This window comes from Rattus norvegicus, chromosome 5 (assembly GCF_021556685.1).
Source record: "Rattus norvegicus strain SHRSP/BbbUtx chromosome 5, alternate assembly SHRSP_T2T, whole genome shotgun sequence".
Taxonomy (NCBI): domain Eukaryota; kingdom Metazoa; phylum Chordata; class Mammalia; order Rodentia; family Muridae; genus Rattus; species Rattus norvegicus.
In genome coordinates this window covers 14805789-14831126 of record NC_141538.1, presented here as the reverse complement: position 1 = coordinate 14831126, position 25338 = coordinate 14805789, and the positions used below count along the sequence as shown (strand labels likewise).

The following is a 25338-nucleotide window of genomic DNA, read 5'->3' as shown; positions in this document are numbered from 1 at the left end:
TAACTTCAAATACCATCTGTTAAAGTAGGGTGATTATATAATTTATTTGAAGCAGAATACTTTCTGCTTATTGAGCAGTTTTCTTGTACTTAAACCAGGAAAAAAAATTTAAAGAAGAATATTGCAATAGCTGACTAGGCTAAAATAATTAATAGTGGTTAGTGAAGGGCTTGGGAGGGATTTTTTTCTTTTTTTAAAGCACAGATAATTGTTAAGAATTTGGTAGCAATCTTACTTCATGCAAAATTAGTATGGAATATAAAAGCTATAAATTTTCCTGGTACTTTAATATAAATGGATGAGTGGAGATAAAATATTTCAAAGTATGATATGATAAACACTAATCCAGGTGTGTGTGTAGTGGTGTACATTATCTTAACCTCAGCTACACTTTTAAACCTCTAGATTCTCCTTCCTTCCTCATTCAACAAAGTGGGTTAATCAGTCTGTAGACTCAGTTAAAGATACTGTCACAGGAAAAAAAGACAAAACCTCCTTATCTAGAAAAAGTTAAAGTACAACATCCCTTTTGAATGAACAGGAAGAGATTTTTAAACACCTGATAATGTATTTTCGGGCATACACTTTTGTAGAATTACAAATAGTTCTGCATCTGTTACATGTGCAAACAGAGACAGCCAGGCTTTGAATGCTCTAAGAGATTATATTAACATACATTTGTCATTCGTTCATTCAAATTCAACTTAATTTCAGTAAACGAAGGAAGATGATGGACTGAAATACACTTACAAATACAAGTCTACAGAACAGAATACAATAGTCCAGTACCAATCTCAGGAATATACACTGTGTTTACTAAATAAGCATAAAGCTGCTTGGAGGAGGAAACTGGCACGGAAGAGTTAATGAATGCACTATTTAAGCAGATGCTAATGGTATGTTGGAACAAACTATGCATCCAAACTCAAGTGAAGCGGACAAAAAAAAAAATCTTACGGACTCTAAGAAAAAAGGAAAACATTTTTGGTTGAAAGGGGCTTAGACACATTTAGCATATACAGGCTTACATACCACTGTGTCAAAACTATATAACCATTCATACAGATAAATTCTCTGTGACTCTGACATACTCTGAAAGTTAGAAATTAACTACTGCTACCATTATTTTTAAATATTCTAGAACAAAATGCCATTCTCTTTTATGTAAGATTTAAAAAATAATAGGTGGAACTTGACAAGGCCAAGATTAAAAAAATAATGGCAACATATTATCAACAAGAGCATAGAACTAGCCATACTGGCTCTGACCAACAGACTGAGTCACACCGACTTTATCATACTAGGGTAGATACTTCTCCCCAACTCGGCTCAATTCAGGAAAATGTGTCACTCTCAACTGTCAAAATATTTTTGCCAACAATAGCTGTCTCTATAACGTTATAACTTTTAAGTAGTCAAAGTATTTTATGTATTTTAAGATACATTTAGTTCAGGTAAACTTGAAATCAACATTCTCATGAAATGTAGGATGGCTACCTTGATGACAATGTGTACCAACTGTCATTTCCTCTCCAATTCTGGTCTCTGCAGAAACCAAATATTTAGCAAGAGAATTTTCATGTCTGAAAATTAAGACTTTCATGGAATTAAAAATGACAAAGAACTTTCAATGAACCACATACATGGAATAAACCCTTTCAAAAGATCTAAACTAATTTACAAGAATTCAGAGCCAGCCTGGGCAGCAGTATATTAAAAGCTATTGCCAATCACACACTTGCTATCATGCACTGAATAACAAGATATAATCTTTGAATTATATACGTACAAGATTTTTAATGACTACTCAAGTTATGTGGCCCAGCCAACAAATATTACATATTCACAATAAACATCTGCCTTTATTAGCCTCTAAATTAAATCAAGAGTGATCCATCGGCTCAGTTGTGTTAGTTGTCTCAGCATCTTGACTATCCATCTCTTCAGGTTCCTCCATGGAATTTTCTTTTTGTGCTTTTGACCTTGTGGCAAATGCTGCTCCCAGTACATCTGCTACACGACTATCAGTTGTTTCAGTATTCAAATTCTCAGTGCCACCAGTTAAAGAAAAAGATTCAGGCAAGCCAGTCTGAAGATTCCCAGGCCTCACAGAAGAACTCACAGCTTCTACTTTTCTTTGAGAAAGATCAGATGGTGTTTGCTCTGTACTTTGATCCCGCAAGTGCTTGTCCATTGATGCCTGAATAGAAGAAACCATTTCCTGCAATTTTTTTCGCTGGGCCTCAACCACATCGGGATCAATCTGCCTACCATCTCTCATTGTTACCACTCCAGGAGCTATTCGAATAAGCTCACTATTACTAGAAGCAGCTGTGAACACAGGAGGCTCTGTTTTAATGGAACTATTACTAAAATCTGTCCCTGTATTATGCTTTCTTACAGCCAGAGTTTCCCTAGCTCTGGGATCCATGTGCGGGTTACTGGATGCAGTTCCTAGAGAATGGCCCTTCCCCTGAAAGGCAGTTACATTGTGAAGTTGCTCAGACTTCTTTTTCACTACTCCACCACTACCTAGTTTTAATAACCCATGTGAAGGGCTTGATTCCCTACTTCTTGTAGTAGCCTCTGCTCGAACCTGACTTACAGCCTCTTTAACTAAATCTTCAACATCAGGACCAATGGGGAAATGTCCTGCGGCATCGACACACAACTCCAGTCTGTCTTCAGAAGCATTATAAACAAAGGTTTTGCCAGGTAGATGTGGAAAAGTACAATGTTTGCCATCAGCCATGCCTAAAGAAAAAGAAAGATATTTCACGTTAAGATCTTGTTTACAATGCTATCAAATGCATAGCAAAGATATTTATGTCCAAAATAACAAAATTTCTGAATGCAACTGACAAACAACTTTCAAAAAATGATTTGCAACTGGCCAGTGTTAATGCATGCCTTTAAATCCAGCACAGGAGGCAGATACAGGTAGATCCTCTGAGCTGGAGGTCAGCTCTGTCTACAGGGCTACACAGTGAAACTCCTGGTACCAAAAACCAAAAAAAGAAGAAAAAAGAAAGAAAAGATAGAAAGAAAAAGAATACATCAAAAAACCATTTGCTGGAAAATAATTGAGTCTACTACCAAAAAATAAAAAAAAGCATCAGTAAGACCTTAAAGTACTTCTCCCAGGGAATGAGGAATATATATATAGCATTATCCTATAGCAAAGTTAGGAAAAGAAGTTTAACTGAAAAAAGAAAAAAAAGTTTAACTGAGTTACCAAAAAAAAAAAAAAAAAAAAAACCCAACAACAACGAAACCTAACCATAAAGTAAATCAATAAGAAAATGTAATAAATAAAATTATTAAAATTAAAATTATAATTACAAACAAATATTAATTTCAATAGTAGAAAAAAATGTGAATTAATAAAACTCCAGGTAGAAATTTCTCCTGACATGTTTCTGGCATAGTCAACTGACAGAAAGACTGTAGCTGCTGCCAGAGTTGTGGCTCAGGAAAACGGAACTTCCATTGTGCACATCCTCAGGCCAAACCAAGCCACACAAATGAAAGAAAGAACATAGCAAGTCAGATCTAAGTGGCCATTTACTTATTTAAAAAAAGGCATGGTGGGGGCTGGGGATTTAGCTCAGTGGTAGAGAGCTTACCTAGGAAGCGCAAGGCCCTGGGTTCGGTCCCCAGCTCCGAAAAAAAGAACCAAAAAAAAAAAAAAAAAAAAAAAAAAAAAAAAAAAAAAAAAAAGGCATGGTGGTCATGCCTTGAATCCCAGCACTCAGCAGGAGGATCAGGAGTTCAAGGCCTGCCTGAAAAAACTGCCAGGAGACTCGATATTCCACCACTATTCCCTGCTTTCATTTATGTGGACATCCAGTTGTCTCAATACCATTTTAAAAATAGACTTTTATTTCAATTCTCAATTCTATACCTAACATTTAAAAAAATCTTCAGGCCCTGCATGGTAATAAAAGCACTAGCTGCACAAGCAGACCCGAGTTTGATTCCTAGATCCCACTGTGGAAGGAGAGCTTCCAACAGGTGTCCTGATACACATGTAGTGACTCATGCATGTTCACATGTGCACACAAAACAAGATCTTAAATAATGCTTACAACTAGAAAACAAAAATAAATTATAATAGCCTAAGCTTCTACTTAGAGAACCAGAAGGAAAAGAAACTTTAAATCCAAACCTTACTATTAAAGAAAAACTTGAAAATAAAAATACAACTTAATGAACTAAAGTCAGAATAGGTATTCAAAACAGAAGCTGTGAGGCTTCACTTTAAATTTTACACTTTCAATATTGATTATATTTTATTTTTAAACAACAACAAAAATACCCACAAGAGAATTAGAACCAAAAACCAATTAGCTTTCTGTCTTCCTTCATATCTCCTGTCTAAAGCAAGCAAAAGAGAAAAGCCTATGAATCCAAATGTTGTTTCTTTGAAAAATACCAATAAAACTGATAAACCAAATATTAGCCAGACCAGAAGCAAAACGGAGGGAGGGAGAATGCACAAATGACTAACATTAGAAATGAAATGGCTACAGGCCTTGTTAGGCATTAAAGGACAACAAGGGAATATCATAAAACAACCCCATGCCACTACATTTGACAACTTGGAAGAAATGAACAGACATGTTGAAGAAATAAGTTTACGAGTACTACATATTCTAGAACCTAAGTTCACAGTGAAAGTCTGCCTGACAGGAGGATGGAGACATGGCTTCACAGCTCAGTGTGCTTTCTCCTTTCAATTCCATCACCTACATCAGGTGGATCAACACCCAACAATTCCAGCTCCAAGGGATCCAATGTCTCTTCTAGCCTCGGAAAGCACCCTTACATACATGGCATATACACACTGAAATATATACAGAAAAATTTTAAATTATAAAATAAATCCTTTATTTAAAAAACTGTCCAATAAAGAAAACTCTAAACATAATGACCTCGCTGATCAATCAACTCTACCTAGCATCATCTATCAAATGAGAATGAAATCTAAAAACAAAAGGAAGAAAACAAAAGGAAGTATTTTTTAAATCCATTTTAGGAAGTCAAAGTAACTCTGATTAAACGAACAGTTATTAGGAGAAAACTAAAGATCATTATTCATCATGAACAATCACAAAGCACTCGTCAAATATCTGAGCGTTTCATTGGGACTGGAGGGATGGCTCAGCTGCTAAAAGAACTTTCTGTTCTTGCAGAAAACCCAAAATCAGTTCCCAGCTCCCACAATATATTTCACAGCCATCTGTAACTCCAGTACAAAGAAATCCAATGACCTCTTCTGGCCTCCTCAAAACACATGGTATACATACATGCACACAAGCAAGGCACTCATACACATAAAATAAAAAATCAATTCCTGGGTGTGCCTTTCATCCTAGCTCTTGGGAAACACAGGCAAGTGGATCTCTGTGAGTATGAGGTCTGCCTGCTCTACACAGTGAGTTCCAGGCAGTCAGTGCAGATAAGACCCTATCTCAAAATAAATAAATGTCAGCTGCTGTAACTCACCCTCTCAACAAACAGTGAAAAGCAACACAATTATCTCCATAAATGAAAAGGAACATTTGTCATGACTCCGCACTCATTCCTAACAGGAACCGTTGGTAAATAAGGAAATGCAAGGGACTGTCCTCAGCATAAGACGGAAGACTTCTCCAAGATGAGACACCATCATGGTCTTCATTTCTATTCAATATTGAACTCAAAGTCTTAGCTACCGCAATAAGGTAAGGAAAACATAAAAGACAGGTGAAAAGAAGAGATCTTTTATTTACAAAGGCCATGTTGTCCTACACAGTCGAGAAACAAACTACTAAAAAGTCAGTATTTATGAGCTAATTATTAATACCAAGGTCACAGGGTACAATATTAACACAGGAAGTCAATTTTATTTCTAGTTAGTGAAAAATAACAACAAACAACAACTTTAAGAAGCATCTCTTAATAATAGGATTAATAAGTCCAAAAATAAAATACCTATATCTGTATACTAAAACTATAAAATCTGGGTAAGAGAGAGTAAATGGAGAAACATTTTCATAAATTATGAAACGGTATTTGTTAATCTATCAGATGTTTCTGATTTGTCTATACAGTCAATGAAATAACAGTAAAAAAAAAAAATCCCATGAGATTATTTTGTTGTTGAAATAAACAACCTGATCCTAAAGCTTGTGCAGCTAAACAAGGACCAGAAGTACCCAAACAACATTTAGGGGTCAAAGGAATATTCAGTGATTTATTTCAAGAATCACTATAAAAATACAATAATCAAGTCATGACATTAGAAAAACAAAGACAAAACAGAAACTCTAGAATTAGACCACCCCCCCTCCACACACACACACATATATATTAGTCTTTCCTAGAAGGGGAAACTGTGTACATAAAATAGTTAATTGCTTGAGTTGTTTGGTTTGGGTAATTTGGCAATACTAAAAGTTGGACCCAGAGTCTTACACATTTATGCATGCAAGTGTTCTACCACTAAACTACATTTCCAACCCTTTCTTTATTTTTAGATAGTCTTGCTAAGTTTCCCAGATAGACCTTGAACTTGTAATAATTTCTTGCCTCAACTTCCTGAGTGTCTCAGCTTCTTAAATAGCTATGATTATAAGTTTATGTCACCACACTTGGCTTCAAGTGACTTTTAAAGCAAATTTACTGTGGGATATTTGCATATGGTATAATTTATACTTTTCAAATATATAACTTGTTAACTAATTTTTGAGAAGGCATCAAAATAACCCAATGGATGAAATATAGGCTTTTTAATAGTACAAGAACAAATGAACATCCACAATTAAGAACAAATCTTGATTTATGCTTTTGCAACTCATCAAAAAATTAGCTTCTTCAATCCCGCTAAAATCAGGGACTAGATACACAAGGCTGCCCTCTCTCTCCCTGCCTATTCAATACAGTACTCAAAGTCCTAGCCAGAGCAATCAGAAAACAAAAGGAGGTCAAAGGGAAACAAATTGTAAAGGAAGAAGTCAAAATATCACTATTTGTAGATAGTATACCCTAAAAATGTGACCCAAAAATGCCACCAAAGAATGCCTAAACCTGATAAACAACTTCAGCAAAAGTGGCTGGATATAAAATGAACTCAAACAAATCAGTAGTATTCCTCTACTCAAAGGATAAACAGGCAGAGAAGGAAATTAGGGAAATGACACCCTTTACAATAGTCCCAAATAATATAAAATCCCTTGGTGTGACTCTAACCAAGCAAGTGAAAGAACTATATGAAAAGAACTTCAAGTCTCTAAAGAAAGAAATTGAAGATCTCAGAAGAAAGATCTCCCGTGCTCATGGATTAATATTGTAAAAATGGCCATCTTGTGGAAAACAATCTACAGATTCAATGCAATCCCCATCAAAATTCCAACTCAATTCTTTATAAAGTTAAAAAGAGCAATTAGCAAATTATTTGGAATAACAAAAAACCCAGGATAGCGAAAACTATTCTCAACAATTAAAGAACTTCTGGGGGGATCACCATCCCTGACCTCAAGCTCTATTACAGAGCAATAGTGATAAGAAACTGTATGATATTGGTACAAAGGAGGTAGGTAGATCAATGGAATAGAATTGAAGACTCAGAAATGAACTCACACACCTATGATCACTTAATCTTTGACAAAGGAGCTAAAACCATCCAATGGAAAAAAGACGGCATTTTCAACAAATGGTGCTGGTTCAACTGATGGTCAGCATATAGACAAACGCAAATCCATCCATTCTTATCACCCTGTACAAAGCTCAAGTCCAACTGGATCTTGGACCTCCACAAAAAACTAGATACACTCAAACTAACAAAAGAGAAAGTGGGGAAGAACCTCAAACACATGGGCACCGGGGAAAGTTTCCTGAACAGAACACCAATGGCTTATGCTCTAAGATTGAGAACAGACAAATGGATCTTCATAAAATTGCAAAACTTCTGTAAGGCAAAGGATATTGTCATTAGGGCAAAACAGCAACCAACAGATTAGGAAAAGATCTTTACCAATCCTACAACTGACAGAGGGCTAATATACAATATATACAAAGAATTCGAGAAGTTAGACTCCAAAGAATCAAATAACCCTATTTAAAAAAGGGTACAGAGCTAAACAAAGAATTCTCAACTGAGGAATATCAAATGGCTGAGAAACACCTAAAGAAATGTTCAACATCCTTGGTCATCAGGAAAATGCAAATCAAAACATCCACCTCATACCAGTCAGAATGGCTAAAATCAAAAACTCAGGTGACAACAGATGCTGGCATCTGGATGTGGAGAAAAAGGAACACTCCTCCATTGTTGGTGGGATTGCAAGCTGGTACAACCATTCTGGAAATCAGTCTGGAGGTTCCTCAGAAAATTGGACATAGTACTGCCTGAGGACCCAGCTATACCACTCCTAAGCATATACCCAAAAAAAATGCTCCAACATATAACAAGGACACGTGCTCCACTATGTTCACAGCAGCCTTATTTATAATAGCCAGAAGCTGAAAAGGACCCAGATGCCCTTCAACAGAGGAATGTATACAGAAGATGTGGTACATTTACACAATGGAGTACTACTCAGCTATCAAAAACAATGACTTCATGAAATTCTTAGGCAAATGGATGGAACTAGAAAATATCATCCTGAGTGAGGTAACCCAATCATAGAAAAACACACATGGTATGCACTCACTAATAAGTGGATATTAGCACAAAAGCTCAGATTACCCAAGATGCAATCCACAGACTACATGAAGCTCAAGAATGCTTTAGTCTTTCCTAGAAGGGGAAACAAAATTACTCATAGAAGGAAATATGGAGACAAAGTTTAGAGCAGAGACTGAAGGAAAGGCCATCCAAAGACTGTCCCACCTGGGGATCCAGCCCATATACATACAGCCACCAAACCCAGACAATATTGCTGATGCCAAAAAGTGCATGCTGACAGGAGCCTGATATAGCTGTCTCCTGAGAGACTCTGCCAGAGCATGACAAATACAGAGGCTGATGCTCACAGCCAACCATTGAACAGAGAATGGGGCCCCCACTGGAGGAGTTAGAGGATGGATTGAAGGAGCTGAAGGGGTTTGCAACCCCATAAGAACAACAATACCAACCAACCAGAGCTCCCAAGGACTAAACCACTATCCAAAGAGTACACATAGACAGACTCATGGCTCCAGCTGCATATGTAGCAGAGGATGGCCTTTTGGGGCATCAATGGGAGGAGAAACCCTTGGGCTGGATACCCCAGTGTAGGGAATGTCAGGTTGGGGAGATGGGAAGGGGTGGCTGGGTAAGTGAGGGAACACCCCCTCATAGAAGCAGTGGGAGAGGGGATGGGATAGGGGGTTTTATGGATAGGAAACTAGGAAAGGGGATAACATTTGAAATGTAAATAAAAAATATCCATTAAAAATTAGCTTCCTTTTATACTTATAACTTTTCGTTTTCCTTTTCTTCCTTCCTTCCTTTCTCTCTTTTTTTGTTTTTTGAGAAAGTTTCTTTGTGTAGCCCTGTCCCAGAACTAGTTCTGTAGACCAGGTTGGCCTCAAACTCTCACAAAGCCTACCCCTGCATACCACTTGCTGGGATTAAAAGCATACATCACTACCACCCAGCTTACTTATGGCATTTTTCATATTAATATCCAAAGTATACCTGAAAATAAATATAAAAATCTAAAACTATAAAACTTATAGAATAAAACAGAGTATAAAAAGAAAAAGCATGAAGTATAAAATGAAAAATTATAAAATTGGATTTTATCTAAATTTTAAAATTTACATATTCAAAAGATATCAAGAGAATGAAAAAACAAGTTATAGACTGTAAGAAAAAATTTGCTAAACACTCATTTCATCAATGACGCATACATAAAACACATTAAAAAAAAAAAGAAATACATCAAAGGATCTTCAACATCACTTTACTGGAGAAATGCCAAGTAAACCACAGTGGGCTAATGCTACAAACCTATGAAAAGATTTTTTTGTTTTGTTTTACGAACAAAACCTCAAATGGTACAGCTGCATTTCAGTGTTAGAGAGCCAGACAGTTCTCTAAGCAAGTTCCAAGCCAGCTAGAGTTACACAGTGAGACGCTGTCTCAAAATCAAACCAAGCCAAACCAAAAGACAACTGGAGCTGGAAAGATGGCTCAGTGATTAAGAGTGAGAACTGCCCTTGCAAGAGCACCAGAATTTGATTCCCAAACCCTTATTGGTGTCTCACAACTGCCAATAATCCTAATTCCAGGGGATTTGAATAATCTGCACTCATATCCACAGACCCATACACATATAATTTAAAATAATAACTTCAATTAAGCTGGGCATTGTGGTACACACCTTTAATCCCAGTGCTCGGGAGGCAGAGGTTAAGTGGATCTCTGTGAGTTCAAGACCAGTCTGGTCCACAAATCAAGTCCAGGAGCCCGTCTATTACACAGAGAAACCCTATCACAAAAAAGTCAAAAAAAAAAAAAAAAAAAAAAAAGAACCCATGTAAAAGAGCCAGGAATGGTGGTATGCTCTTGTAATCCCAGCCAGAGACAGAAGGATCACAGGCCAGCTAGCTTAGCCTATTGAATGAACTGTGAACTGTAGGCTAGTGAAAGGCCCTATCTCAAAAATCAACGTAGGCAACTCTTGAAGAACAACATTTGGCAAGTAGTTGTCCTCTGGTCTCCACATGCATGAACACATACCCATACACACACAAGCACATGCACATACAAATGACACTACCAAATGCCAATAACAAACCTAAAACAAATAGAACTTTCATATAGCTCTAATAGAAAAGAAAAATGGTCTAATTGCATTGGAAAATAATATGGAAATTTCTATGAGTAAGAGTATTTGTGTATGAATGTATGTGTGAATGCTATATATGTATATGTTCATGGTGGCTGAGTGTGTGCATATGTGTGCATGTGGAAGCCAGAGGTCAGCATTGATTATCTTCCTCTCATTCCCCACAGGATTCCTTCTACTGATCCCACAGCTCACTGATTTGGCAAGGCTGGCTGAGCAGCCAGCTGCAGGAACACTTTTGTCTCTGCTGGGACTTTAGGCACATGCCACCATGCTCTGCCTTTACATGAGTGCTGGGGATCTGGACTCAGATCCCCACTCTTAGGTAGCAGGCACTTTACACCAATGGAGTCATTTCCCCAGGCATAGAAGTTTCTTATAAAGATAAAGAATACTCACCATATGACCATATATTTCATTTAAGTGTTTACCAAACTGAAATGAAAAACTTACATGAAGCCAGGTGTAGTGGCCCAAGCCTTTAATCCCAGCACTGGAGAGGCAGAAGCAGACAGACCTTCGAATTCAAGGCCAGCCCAGTCTATAGTGTCAGTTCAGGACATCTCAAAATAATAACAATGATAATGATAATAATGATGATGATGATGATGATGATGGAGGAAGAGGAGGAAGAGGAGGAGGAAAAGAGAGAAGGAAGGATAAAAAAAGAAAAGCTTACATGAACACAGAGCCTGTACATACATGATAAATGTTTACAGGGCTAGATTCATAGTAACTAAAAAATGAAAACAGTTCAAATGTCTTTTGGTTGAGATCTTTTTTAAAAGCGTGTGCATTCGTGCATGTCTGTGACCTCATATTCCATGTATAAGGGTGCCTGCAGAGGCCAGAAAAGCATGGCAAAAAAAGCTTCCCTGGAGTTGGAGTTATAGGACTGTGAGCTGCCCAAAGTCGGTGTGGAAAATGAACTTTGATCCTCTGTAAGAGCAAAAAGCACGCCCAATCAACAGCTGAGTCATCTCTCCAGCCTCTATTATTAATGTTTTAATGTGATAGATTTAATCAATGAAATATTATTCAGCAATGACAATGAAATCAACTACTGATACCTGCCAATGTACACTAAAACAGAAATAAGACGCATTCATTATCTGTTTCCTGCCACGTTGTGTCCTATACAGCCTCAGGACTTTCCTAGTAGGAAGGCTATTTACCAGAACATAGACCATAGACATTTGACTTCCGTGTGCAAAAATAAAATTCCTTTATATAATTAAAAACAAAATAAAAAGGCTTTTCTCTCTAAAGGACACTGTTATGACATTTTGATTACAGTGGACGGTAAGGTAGTGCTGTACTGCAAAAGCAGCAATAGGTAGTATGTAGACAGGAATATGGCTACATGCCAACAAAATCTCACAAGGCAACAGATGCGACATGTGCCTCAGGCTAATTTACCAACACCTATTCTAAGCAAAACAACCATGCACAAAAAGTTACCTTAATGCAGCAATATAAAAAAGGAAAATAAATGAATTCAAATCCATGGTTGCCAGTTTATAGGGACTGGGAAATGGGGGTTGGCTAAAAATCCGGACTCATGAAAGATATTCTGTATTTTTACTGGGGTTGATACATGACTGTATGTTTCTCAAAATCCACATGCAGTGTATTAAAGAATATACAGGTTCTGAGCACCTCTAATCCAACAATCCAAAATCCATACTGTGCCAAGACCTGAAAGTTTCCTCAGCACAAAAATTATGCCACTAGTAGAAGACTCCACACTATGAAACTGGCTTCATTTAACTGAAAAATTACTTCATGTTACTATAATATTACTTAAGGAGATTATGTGAGATTATCTGCAGGTGATGTGTTTAAGGCAGGTAGGACACACAAATGAATTTTTGACTTGAGTCAAATAGATCATGATGTATATGCACAGTGTTCCAAGGACTGGAATGCTTCTGGTTCCAAATATTTCAGGCATATGATACTTAGTCTATACCTGTCTCTGGGCTGGCACAATGACTGAGCATATGAAAAGTGCTTAACAAACAAGCCTGACAACAAGAGTAGGAGACCTACATATATATGTCCCAACCAATGCCGGGACCCAAGGGGAAAGGAAAGACTTGATTGCTGACCACAAATGAAGAACCAGGTATGGAATATGACACCCTTACACACACACACAGACAGACACAGACACACACACAGACACACACACACAGACACACACACATACCACTTTATACACAATACCAATAAAATTAAGATGTTTAACAACAATAACCCCTTTTTTTTAGATATTCTTTGGTTCCATGACTCAAATGAACTGAAAGAAAACATTTGATATTTAAACACTGCTTAAAGTATTTCACACTTATATACATACTAAAAGGACTTAGTTCTGAAACTATATATCTGAGACTAGCTTAAACAGCCCAGCTGAGATGAAAGTCAAAATGGACTAGTAATTGTGGAAGCCAGGTAACAGGTACATGGGATTCATAACATCCTTGCTATTTTCTATGTCTAAACATTTCTACAGCAGCCTACTTGGGATTTGTTGTTTTGAAGAAAAAAAGTTCAAAAAATAAGTGTACACTACAAAAATTTGCATTTAATGTCTGTAAAGATAGGTAGGAGACATAAGCTAAACCAGAAATGATAAATCTGAAGCCAAAAGAACTCATCATACATCACTGCAAACACATGAGGTCAAATATATGCCCTGCCAACTTCTCTCTCAAGATCTTTAAATCCTAAAGGTATAACTGTACACTTACATACAGTTGTATTTATCTTTATAAACAAAGAAGTTAAATGTAAAACAAGCTGTTTCCCGAAACCTAAAAAGCAGTAATATATGCCAGTCACCACTAAAACAAAACAATAAAAATACCGTATTATCTGGTTCTGTGACAGTCACAAGCTGTGTAATCAGTTTTGCCTCTAATTTCATAGCTTGTATTCTTTCATCATTAAGGACCAAAATAGAGGGGTTGGGGATTTAGCTCAGTGGTAGAGTGCTTGCCTAGCAAGCGCAGGCCCTGGGTTCGGTCCCCAGCTCCAAAAAAAAGAAAAAAAAAAGGGACCAAAATAGAAGCAAGAAAGCAACATAAAAATGTATTAATTACACCACAGAAACATACCTGACCACATCATAAGAACAACAAGTCAGATTGGTAAAGAAAAAATATATTTAAATAAACACACACACACACACTCATAGGAGAGAATGAATCTATTAGTAAGGCACTTGCTGTGAACATGAAGTCCTGAGTTCAATCCCCAGAACTTATGTTAGAAAAAAAGTGGCACATGTTTAATATACCAATGCAGAAGACAGATGAGTGGATTTCTAGGGCTCCCTGGCCAGCTAACCTAGCCTACTTGGAAAGTTCCAGGCCAAGAGACCTTAGCTTAATAAAACAAAAAACAAAACAAAACAACAACAACAACAAAAACCCCAAAAACCCTGTGGGTAGCACATGAGGAACAAATGACACCTGAGGCTCTGTTCTGGCTTTCATACACATAGGCACATTCATATATATGTATGTACACACACTTATACATACAAGGCTGGGGGAATGTAGCCCAGTGGTAGGACACTTATACATATATACACACCCACATACATGAAGCTCAGTAGTAGAGCACTTGCCTAACATGAGTGAAGCCTTTGGTTCAATCTCTAGCACTAGAGGAAAAAAAAGCAACAAACATGCACACACTTTAAAAAGAATATAGGGGGGCTGGGGATTTAGCTCAGTGGTAGAGCGCTTGCCTAGCAAGCGCAAGGCCCTGGGTTCGGTCCCCAGCTCCGAAAAAAAGAAAAAGGAAAAAAAATAAATAAATAAAAAGAATATAGGGAGAGATGGCTCAGCGGTTAAGAGTGCCAACTGCTTTCCAGAGGTCCTGAGTTCAATTCCCAGCAACCACATGGTGGCTCACAACCATCTGTAAAGAGATCTGATGCCCCCTTCTGGTTTATCTGAAGACAGCTACAGTGTACATATAATAAATGAATAAATCTTTAAAAAAAAAAAAAAAACAAACAAACAAAAAAAACCCCAAAGAACAAAACAACAATAATTAAAAAAAAAAAAAAAGAATATAGGGGGTGTCGTCTCTTGCAATGGAGATGGCTCAGTGGTTAAGAACTCAAGTTCAGTCCCTAGCACATAGGGTCAGACAGTTCAAAGAAATCCAACATCATCTTCTGGTGTCTGAGATACCTGCACTCATGTGCACACACACATATGTATACGTATAATTTAAAATAAAATAAATCTTGAAGTGGGGGGCATCTCATGTGGATATCCATGGTCCATGGTGTTGTAAGAAACTATGTGGAAGTCCATCATCCGTGCTCCCGCTGACTATAAAGGGCAAGGAAGATACTTTGGCAGTGTTATTAATGACTGCAGACTCACAGTTGATAAAGAGGGGCATGGAAGGCTTCTATGACAACCCGTACCCCTACCACACCACCTCCCTCAAAAACAGAACAGAGCCTGTTTCAAACAGAAAACCACTGACAAGAAATCACAAAAATTGCTGAAGTATAGCTCTCCACAATTATGGCTTCTGGCAGGGGTGTGGATAGGGAAGGACTCAAGTTTTCTTTAAGGGGCTAACCACTGGCAGTTTGATCATGCTCCAGTGAGTATATGGGCAACGCAAACTGGATTTGTTTTTTTTTTCCTTCTTTCTTTTGGGAGTGGAAGGTAAAGCCACAAGGATTGAGAAGGGGGAAATCTGGGAGGACTGGGAAGTGTGATCATGGTTTATGACGTGCAATTCCAAAATAATCAATAAAGATACTATGGGGAAAAAAGTGTAACCAAGAAATAAACTAGATTTAAAAAAAAAAAAAAGGTGGTGGTAGGTGGCAGATGGTAGGTGGTATCTCATTATGTTGCTTAGGTTGGTTGGGAACTCCTGGATTCAAGGGGCTCTCTAGTATCAATACCCCAACTTGGACTATCGGCATATAGTACTAGGCCTAACTGTCAATATTTTTTTAAAAATATCATGACTGTTTTTATAATATCACATTTTACTTAGTGTGTGTGTGTGTGTGTGTGTGTGTGTGTGTGTGTGTGTGTATGTGCATGGGTACACATGTACCATGGTGTACATGTGGAGGTCAGAGGACAACTGCAGCAGCAGTTTTCTCCTTCCCCCATGTAGGTACCAGGGATGGAAATCAGGTTGTCAAGCTTGTCAGCAGGTGCCTCTACCCACTGAGCCATCTCACTTGGCCCCTATTTGGATGTTCTCAAATTTATAACAGCTTAGATGGAAACATTATCCAAGAATAAAATCAGAATTAAACTATACCCATAGTTTTCTTCATAATATTGTAGAATACACCACCCTGCTGGAACATGTGAGGAAGTCCCTTTGCATAAGACCACACGTCTTCTCCTGAAAGACAAAAGCATACAAAGTATTAGCTCAAACACAAGACTGCCATCCTTGACTATGCTGACCCAGGTTAGCTAACCTAGAACAGAGACTGAAGGCCCAGATCCAGAATGAGTGCTACACAGATGTGATACAATGGCATTCCAGAAAATGGAGGGCCACGGAAAGGTGAGAGCTACTGCCAACTGCTATCACAGAGGAGACTAACCTAGTGTTTGAAGGCCCATGTCACTTTTCAAGACACCATAACAACCTAAATTTTTAATAAGTTCCCTCAATTTTTAAATATAGGAGCCAAAAAAAAAAATCCTTAAAACTGCACAAATCAGTATTAATCATACTAAACAAAATATATTTGAAGTTTCAGAATACCTCAAGGAAAATTTGCTGGTAAACACTGGTCAGGAACGGAAAAGATTATGAAAAGATACTCACTTTTAACTAGAATATAAAATTGTACTGTGTATGTGTGTGTTAAAAGTGAGTAAAAAGAAAAAGAAATAGCCAGTGAGAACGTAAGTGGGCAGAGTTCACTCCCTACCAACAAAAGGGAAAAAGATAAGAGCGTTTGAAAGCATCAGAGTGGAAGAACAGAACTATGTTGATGTGCTCCTTTATATTTTCATTATTTTCATCATTATTAAATTACATCATAGAAAATAAGAACACAGAGCAATAATGGGTCCATTTCCTACTAGAAAAGTATACTGTTGGGCCTGCGTCTTGTATAGAAATAAGTGATGCTAATTAATCATATGTCTGCAATCCTTTCCCATACCAGAGAGATATGAAGCTGTGTAATACTCACCTAGTTATCTTTAGTTAATCAATTTAAAATATAAAATGTTTAAAGCCTTGGCACATAAACCTTTGCCTAACCAGAACATTCAGTTACACTAACACTTTTTACTGATGATACAGTACTATTACCAAAATGGCTCTATTTAAATGAAGACATGCAGAAAAGTTTGATTTAAAATATCAAATCCCCACAAGTACAAATATACTAATAACTCCTAACTAATAACAGCTACACTGACCAAATTTTATCTAGAAAATGTATTTCTATGGTGATAACCTTTCATTTAATTATGGTCACTCTTAGCCTCAATAGTTAGTTTTTCTAAAATACTCAAGGATATTATTATTTTGGAAAACATCAAAAAGTAGAGGTAGCAGGGTTTGGGGTTGGTTTGGGGTTTTTTGTTGTTGTTTTTCTTTTTGGGTTAATACTGTGAACAGGTGCCAAAGAGAGAGTAGTGAGAGAAATCACATTTCTTAGCACTTGACACCCAGACCATGTCTTTTCTTATTAAGCAGTCATGGATCTCTGTTTCCATCATCTCCACATAAAGATTCTCCAGACACTTTCCAAATCAGCTGCATTCCCCATAAAGTACAAACAGCAGATACTCTACTATACTGTTTTGTTTATGTTATATATTTGTGCTTAATTTTATACATTAAGGGTAAAATTTTTCATTCTCTATCCCCCAAGAAATTTTTGCCCCGGGAAGGGTAATACTACATCATCACTCTGTGGTTAAAGGAAGTATAACATCATCTAAGCTGCTATTATTTACCGGTCTTTAAGCTGAGAAGGTACTGTTAACACTTCTTCTACTGTCACAACCAAGTTCTCTCTACTTCATTTACAAGCAAAGCTCAGAACAATGATTAAAGAATTCTCCCAAGATCATGCAGCAAATAAGTGTCAAGATAGGGTATGAATCTTTACACAATCAAAAGTTTATACATAACACTAAAATTAAACATCTACTAAGTGCAAATCATGTTAAAACAAACATGCTCTATTCATAATCCTGTTTTATAAATATGTATGGTATCACCTGGCTGTAGAAAGGAGAAATTATTTCCTTCGGTATATAAATACCTCCAATAAGTTATCTTTGTTGGTAAGGGAAACGAGAGAGGAGACTAGAGGTCAGGATCTCTGTACAAGTCCACCACAGTCACATAAAGCTCTCCATAGCACCTTCTCCATCTATAGTACTGCTGTCTTGGCCTCCTGCTGAGAATACTGGCCCCACTCAACAGTTTTCCCTGAGTCCGTCCTCCCCAACTCCCTTGTTCATGTAGAGTTAAATCTCCCATACTGCAGCAAAGTCGTCCAAAAGAAATCCTCAGCTACACAGGAGTCCTAAGGCCAGTGTAAGCTATAGGACAATAAAGAAAGGAAAGGGGAAAAAAGGGAAAAGAAAAGAACATAGATAAAGTCCAAGATCCTTTCTTATATAATACAAGAGCTAGTATTTCTCTACCATCCTCACACCACACCTTACCTTGACTTTTTTTGTTTTGTTGTTGTGAGACAGGGTCTCACCAGGTAGCTGAGACTAGCTTAGAACTCCCAGTCATCCTTTCTCTTCTTCCACCTCCTGACTGCTGCAATTACAGGCATGCACCATCAAGCCCAGTTCCCTCTGCCTTGATTTTTATGATGCAACACAAACTATTCCAGTGCCCAAAGGCCAATAATTGTTATGTATTCCTTAAAAGGCAATTTACAGAATAAATTTATAATTTATAAATTGTGATAAATTCAATAATTGCTCGTAGGTAAAGGAACACACTGCCAAGCCTGACAATCCAAATTCAATCCCAGGACCCTCATGGTGGGAGGAGAACCAACTCCCTCAAGCTGTCCTCTGATCTCCACATATAAGCAGGCGAGCGTACACACACTGATTAAATAATACAACAACCATAAAGTATAGAATTCCTCTACAATTCATCTGAATGGTTGAGTAATACTTACTTTGATGTCAACATTTACAGAAATACCAAGACCACCATTATACCGCTGGCTAATTTAGTTTACCTTTTTTCTTCTTTTAAACTAAAAGGTTTTCAGATTCAGGGAAAGATCAGTAGTTCATTAGACTCAACTTCATTCTTTTTTTTTTTTTTTTTCTTTTCTTTTTTCTTTTTTTTCGGAGCTGGGGACCGAACCCAGGGCCTTTACCACTGAGCTAAATCCCCAACCCCTCAACTTCATTCTTAATACTCGTTGAGTAAACACATAGAATGAGTACCACAAATAAGGTTGGTTTTGTTTGTTTGTTTGTTTTTTGGTTTTTTTCTGGCTAGAGAGATGGCTCAGTAGTTAAGAGCACTGGCTCCTCTTCTACAGGACCTGGGTTCAATTCTCAACACATATTTGGTAACTTATAATCAGCTGTTCCAGGAGATCTGACACTTTCTTTTGGCTTTTGGGGTCACTAGGCAAAAAAAATGGTACAGACATGCATGCAAATGAAAGAATGGAAGTAGGGCTGGGGATTTGGCTCAGTGGTGAGCGCTTACCTAGGAAGCGCAAGGCCCTGGGTTCGGTCCCCAGCTCCGAAAAAAAGAACCAAAAAAAAAAAAAAAAAAAAAAAGAAAGAATGGAAGTAACAAAACTGTCTCCCACCAAATCTGTAAAACCTAACCAATAGCAACACCTGTTTTCAGGACAAACGCAGCAAACACAAAAATGGCTCCATCTCTTTAGGACAAACTCTTAAGAGAAGAATATCATAGTGACATCTCCATTATATCAACAGTTTTCCTGTGATAGTCTCTCAACTAGCTTTACTTGATAATCAGCTGTTTTTCATGGTACAAAAGTAAAACATTTCTAGTTGATGTACTATGTGTGAAGATAGAAAATATACCACCATAAATAGCCTCTTTTCACTGTCTTCTTCTGGAATCCTTCCTAGAGCCTTCAGTTCTGCTCTATAAACAGAGATATAGGTAGCAGAAATACTACAGATGATTTTCTTCTACTTTATCTACTAGGGTTTTTTCTATTTCAGAAGCGATTTTTAAATTCACATTAAAAACTCTGTTTCAAGGTGGGGTATGGTGGTATGCACCTTTAATCCTAAGGAAAGGCAGGCAGATCTCTGTGAGTTTGAAGCCAGCCTGGTCTACAAAGCGAGTACCAGGTCAGCCAGAGCTACACAGAGAAACCCTGTCTCAAAAAACAAAAAGCAAAAACAAAGTGAAGACCTACCACATGTTATTTTATATATATGTTGGAATTCTTGAGAAGAAAATAAAAATAAAATGTATCAGATGGCTAAATCGTAGAAAGTGATTAACTTAATCTTCAAAGTATAACTTAAAAATTGCCTGTAAGGTATGCGTAAAGACATTTATCAACATTTTATTCAACTTTATGACTATTCTCACTACAGTTGTATTACATGTAAGTAAAACCATTCAATGGCAATACAGAATAAAGTATATATAAGCCATAATCTAGATTTTAAACTTTTACCTAGCATTTGAAGAAAAATATAAAAAGAGAATACTAATACAGAGATCCAATATCACCTAAAAAAATAACCATCTATCTGACTTCCAAATGTGATTCTGGAAAATCCTGAGTTATTATGATAGGCTTAGTAAGTAGAAACATGTTTGCTAAGCATGCATGAGATCTTAGATTCAACTACCAATACCACCTTCACCAATAAGTAAAAAAGAAATTACAAGTGTTATGAGGGTTTTGGATGCTGGAGATTGATCCAAATAGGCCCTATATTTTAAAAGTATATAGTAAAAAGCCACAGTCCTTTCAGGAAGAAAAACAGTGTAATAAAATCCAATAAGCTTCTCCATTTTTCAAAAGTTGGTAGTGAACTAAGATAAATAACACATTTTTACTTAACTACAGTCAAATTTTGTTTTCACTAAATATATCTTTACCTCCTGATAATGCTATGATAATCAGAAAATAATAAGAAAAAAAGAAATGAGCCAAATTCTTAGGGTAGATTATATCTACCATAGTTACCATATAATAAAATACAAACAAGTGATCTATAAGGAATTGTACTAATATATTTTGCAAAGCCATAGTTGGGGGTTGATTTAAACACTATATAAGTAATGAAGATGGCAGTCTGTAAAAACTAAGTTAAATAAACTCCAATGGTCTGGGGTTGGGGATTTAGCTCAGCGGTAGAGCGCTTGCCTAGAAAGCGCAAGGCCCTGGGTTCAGTCCTCAGCTCCGAAAAAAAGAAAGAAAGAAAAAAAAATCCAATGGTCTGGATAAGATGTATTAAAAGTACATGTGAAATATCACAGGAAAAATATTATATTTTGTACTATCGTTATATATTTCAAAGCAACTGTGACTATTTCCATGAATGCCCCATACCAAGCTATTATTTTGTTGATATAATACAAAATCTATTTAATGAATATTATACTTAAAAACAACAGAAAGTTAAGGTCCTAAGTCAATCCTAGCACCACAAAAACAAATAAAAGCTCAAACAGTCCCCTTTTCTGCCCTATGACCTCCATGATATAAACTGTGCTCTATCACACCCTCCCTAGCATGATAAACTGAACCTTCTGAAGCCATTAGCTAAAAAACAAAACCAGCCTCAAAAAAAAGAAAGGAAAAAGAAAAAAAACACAACCCCGACAAGTCAGCAACATTTCACAAATACATACAATCTGTGTGTGTGTTTGTGTGTGGAATTAAATAGGAAATATTTCTAAAATGCTATGATGGCTATATTTGAGGTTTATCTTTTTTTTTTTTTTTTTTTTTTTTTTGTCTATAGAAAAGAAGGTTGGTCGTGTTTTGATAAAAGCTATAAAATCAGAAGACCCTCAGCAGAGACCCTGCCAGGCAAGTTGTGATGATCTGAATGAGAAATGCCTCCCCCACATCCCCAGTCTCCAGCACTTGATTATTTGGTTCCCAGTCAGTGGTACTGTTTAGGGATAGATTTAGGTGTGGGCTGGCTGGAGGCAGTCTGTCAACTAGGTGAGGTCTTTCAGTTTCAAAGCCTCCCTATGCCATTCCCAGGAAGCTCTTTGCTTCCTGCTGTCATTTTTTTTAGATGTGAGCTTTCAGCTTACTGCTGCAGATGCCATACCTGCATATTGCCACATTTTTCTGCCATGATGGTAATGTACTCTCTTGTTCCTCCAGACCCATAAGCCCTTTTTCTATTAAGTGGCCCTGGTCATTGTGCTTTAGCATAGCAATAGATAAATAGCTAGCACATAAGTTCACAGAAGGCAGGAACTATGTCTCCATACATCTTTGTACCTCTGAAGTAGTCTCAGGCTCACAGCATACATTAATTTTGAGTGTTCATTCACTCAGTAGCATTTGCTTGGTATCATAAAATGTGGCAGGACTGTACTAGGTGATAAGGCATCCATTAAAACAGGTTCTATTCTCTATGTTTGTAGACTTCAAATCTAGTGGGGAAGGGGCAAATAAATAATTAAATAAATAAGATCATTAAGCCTGCAATAGGTACTGTAAGGAAAACTAATAGGATATAAAATAAAGAGGATCTACTTAGAATAGTAAGCAGAAGTTGGTCAAACTTGAGAGGATGTATTCAAAACTAAATACAAGGGAGAAGGCAAATAAATTTTGTAAAGCTTGATTTTCAAGCTATTTCTAAACAAACATAAAAGGAGTTAATTTTTACATTTTGAAATTTGCAAATTTCCAAATAACTCCTTTTTTTTTAGCATCACCAATCTAAACACCAAGTTGCTATATATATAGTCATATGTATATAACTATTCCAAAACTAATATTTTTACAAACACATTACATTTAGAGAGTACCTTCTATATAATTAAAAAACAATTAGAAAGAGAAGACTAATATACAACGCAGCCAGTCTTAGTACTTTGCTTATTTGGGGTTTTGATGATTTTTTTTTTTTTTTAATGTTGCTGTCATCACTGGAGACAGGGCACTGCTATGTAATCCAGGCTCAAGACATCATCTTTATGCCTTAGGTTTCCAAGAGCTTGGAATGCTAGGATTACCAGGCTTGTGTTATTTCTTAGAGCAAAAATTTCTCAAATGCTACTACTTTAAATTAGCAAAATTCCTTTATACTTAAATTTTGTGTTGGTAATGGATACATATAAAAAAAAATCTTAGGGCTGGAGAGATGGCTCAGCGGTTAAGAGCACCCAACTACTCTTCCAGAGGTCCTGAGTTCAATTCCCAGTAACCACATGGTGGCTCACAACCATCTGTAATGGATCTGATGCCCTCTTTTGGTGTGTCTGAAGACAGCTATAGTGTACTCACATATATAAAAATAAATAAATCTTTAAAAAAAAAATCTTATGGCTTATGGACAGCCATGTAAGTATCAAAGGTGAAGAGGCAAAGGATCAGAATAGAAGTGGTATATTGGGGAACTCATTACAGTTTATACTAGTTCCTAGAAAATTAGATGCAGGAAGCATAAATCAATTTTTTTAAAGTAACTATAAGCTAGTATTTTTACTAACTTTCGTTACAGAACATATTACTATACTGAGCAAGTACTTAAGACCACTGATTTATAATGTGACTCATGCCAATGTATTAATTTACAATGGAGTAAATGGACTCCTTACCTATACTCTCTCTCACCTGTTACCAAATGAAGCTAAATGAATGGTAAAAGTAAATCCTTTTATGGAGTCATGGAATCAGATAAAGAGGGTGTTATGGCAGAGAGGCCAAAACCAGGACTCACAAAAATATTCCTATTCTTCAGCAAAGATTACCTTTCTAGTTACCAGAATTATCATGAACCCCAGGTGATATATTTCTCCTTTGTACGACAGTGCATAAGCATTGCCAAATTCTGCTTTTCCGACTCTTTTTCAATGTTGAGTGCTGACCATCCATTCCATTTCTGCAGATACAGTCTTTCTTTTAGACATGTTAAATTCAGTTAAAAACAAAACAAATCCCTTCAAACTGCTTACTACTCGTTAGGCACTAGCTACTGGATATAGAGTCAATAGGAGATATTCGCCACAAAAATGTTCATTTATCCTCTTTTAAGACAGACATTATCATCCTGTTTTAACCTGAGAAACCGCCAGTCTTAAAATGTCTTCTGTATGTACCTAATTTTGCCCATTTTGTGAGGATGTTATTTTCAGAATCCTGGAAACACTTTATCTATGCTCAAATCAACTACAAGTGATCTTTGGTACAGAAGCAATTGAAGTATTGAGGAGTTAATAGTTTCCCTGAAATCACTAATAAGTATTAGACCATATTAAAGTCAGATTGTGCCTTCTGATTTCCAAAATCATACAGCCATTCCTCTATTCCATGAAGTCTCTAAGAAACCACAATGTCTCAGAAATACGGAAAATACCTACGTTGGTTTCTCTAATTCAGTTCTTATGCATAGCAAACTAAAATCAACAATATCAAGCTGAAAGTTTGTACCATTTTTATATTTCCCATAAACTAGTAGGCTTCCAACTTAATAAGCCAGTAATAAATCATTATCGTAGGCCAAGGCCAATTCACTATTTAGTAGTCTGAGAAAACAGAATCAAAAGCCAGCATTTTTCTAGCTAAAAATTCTAATCGCAACAAAATTAAGTCTCTTCTAACAACTATCCTTTAAATTTTACTTCATACTTGAAAACTTGTATAAGGCTTATGTTAACACCAACTTAAAGACAAAGGTTAAGCAAATAATGTAAAAAGCATACCACTAGGCAGGATCCCAAATCATCTAAAGACTGAAGCAGGATCCCAAATCATCTAAAGACTAAAGTTACCGTATTTAGCTGATAATATATTTTCCTTCAATTTGTACTAAATTATCAAAAAAATTTCTAACCGCATTGTCATCTTTCTTGTTTCTTACCGAGATATGCACTGTAATTATGGCAGTCCCTGAACCATAAAACTAAACACAAAACCTATCGTACACGTAAGAAAAACATGATGAAGGAAGAACAGGAAATGGAGGAGATAGGCTAGTAGGTGGGAGTGCAGTCACACTATAAACACCAGAAACTGCAATTCATCAAACAGGAAGTCCTGAAATCACATGACAGACAGGAAAATGAAATTAAAAATAAATGAAAAAGGATCAAGATAGAAAGACCTAAGAGCTCAGACAGGGTGAAAAAGGGCTTTAACTATAAATACATTTTTTAAAAGCAAGTTTAATATATATGTAATTAGTCTGATAACAGTTGAGTAACTACTTTCACTCTGTAGTTTCATGCTGTTCTAATATTCACTCAATAATCATATTATTATCTACTACCAAACACTAAGGAAAATAACTTTCTCCTTTCT

The 25338-nt window shown here is 36.6% G+C and overlaps 1 protein-coding gene across 1 annotated transcript in view; it reads right to left on the bottom strand.

The window, feature by feature from the left end:
* Window positions 1-1801: 1801 nt before the first annotated feature.
* The window catches only part of Vcpip1 (valosin containing protein interacting protein 1), a 26672-nt gene continuing 3135 nt past the window's right edge, over window positions 1802-25338 (bottom strand). The window contains exons 2-3 of the mRNA NM_176857.3: window positions 16140-16226; window positions 1802-2754 (exon numbers count right to left, since the gene is read on the bottom strand). Coding sequence (NP_789827.3) covers window positions 1883-2754; window positions 16140-16226 — 959 coding nt within the window. The 3' untranslated portion in view covers window positions 1802-1882. The remainder of the gene's footprint in view (window positions 2755-16139; window positions 16227-25338) is intronic.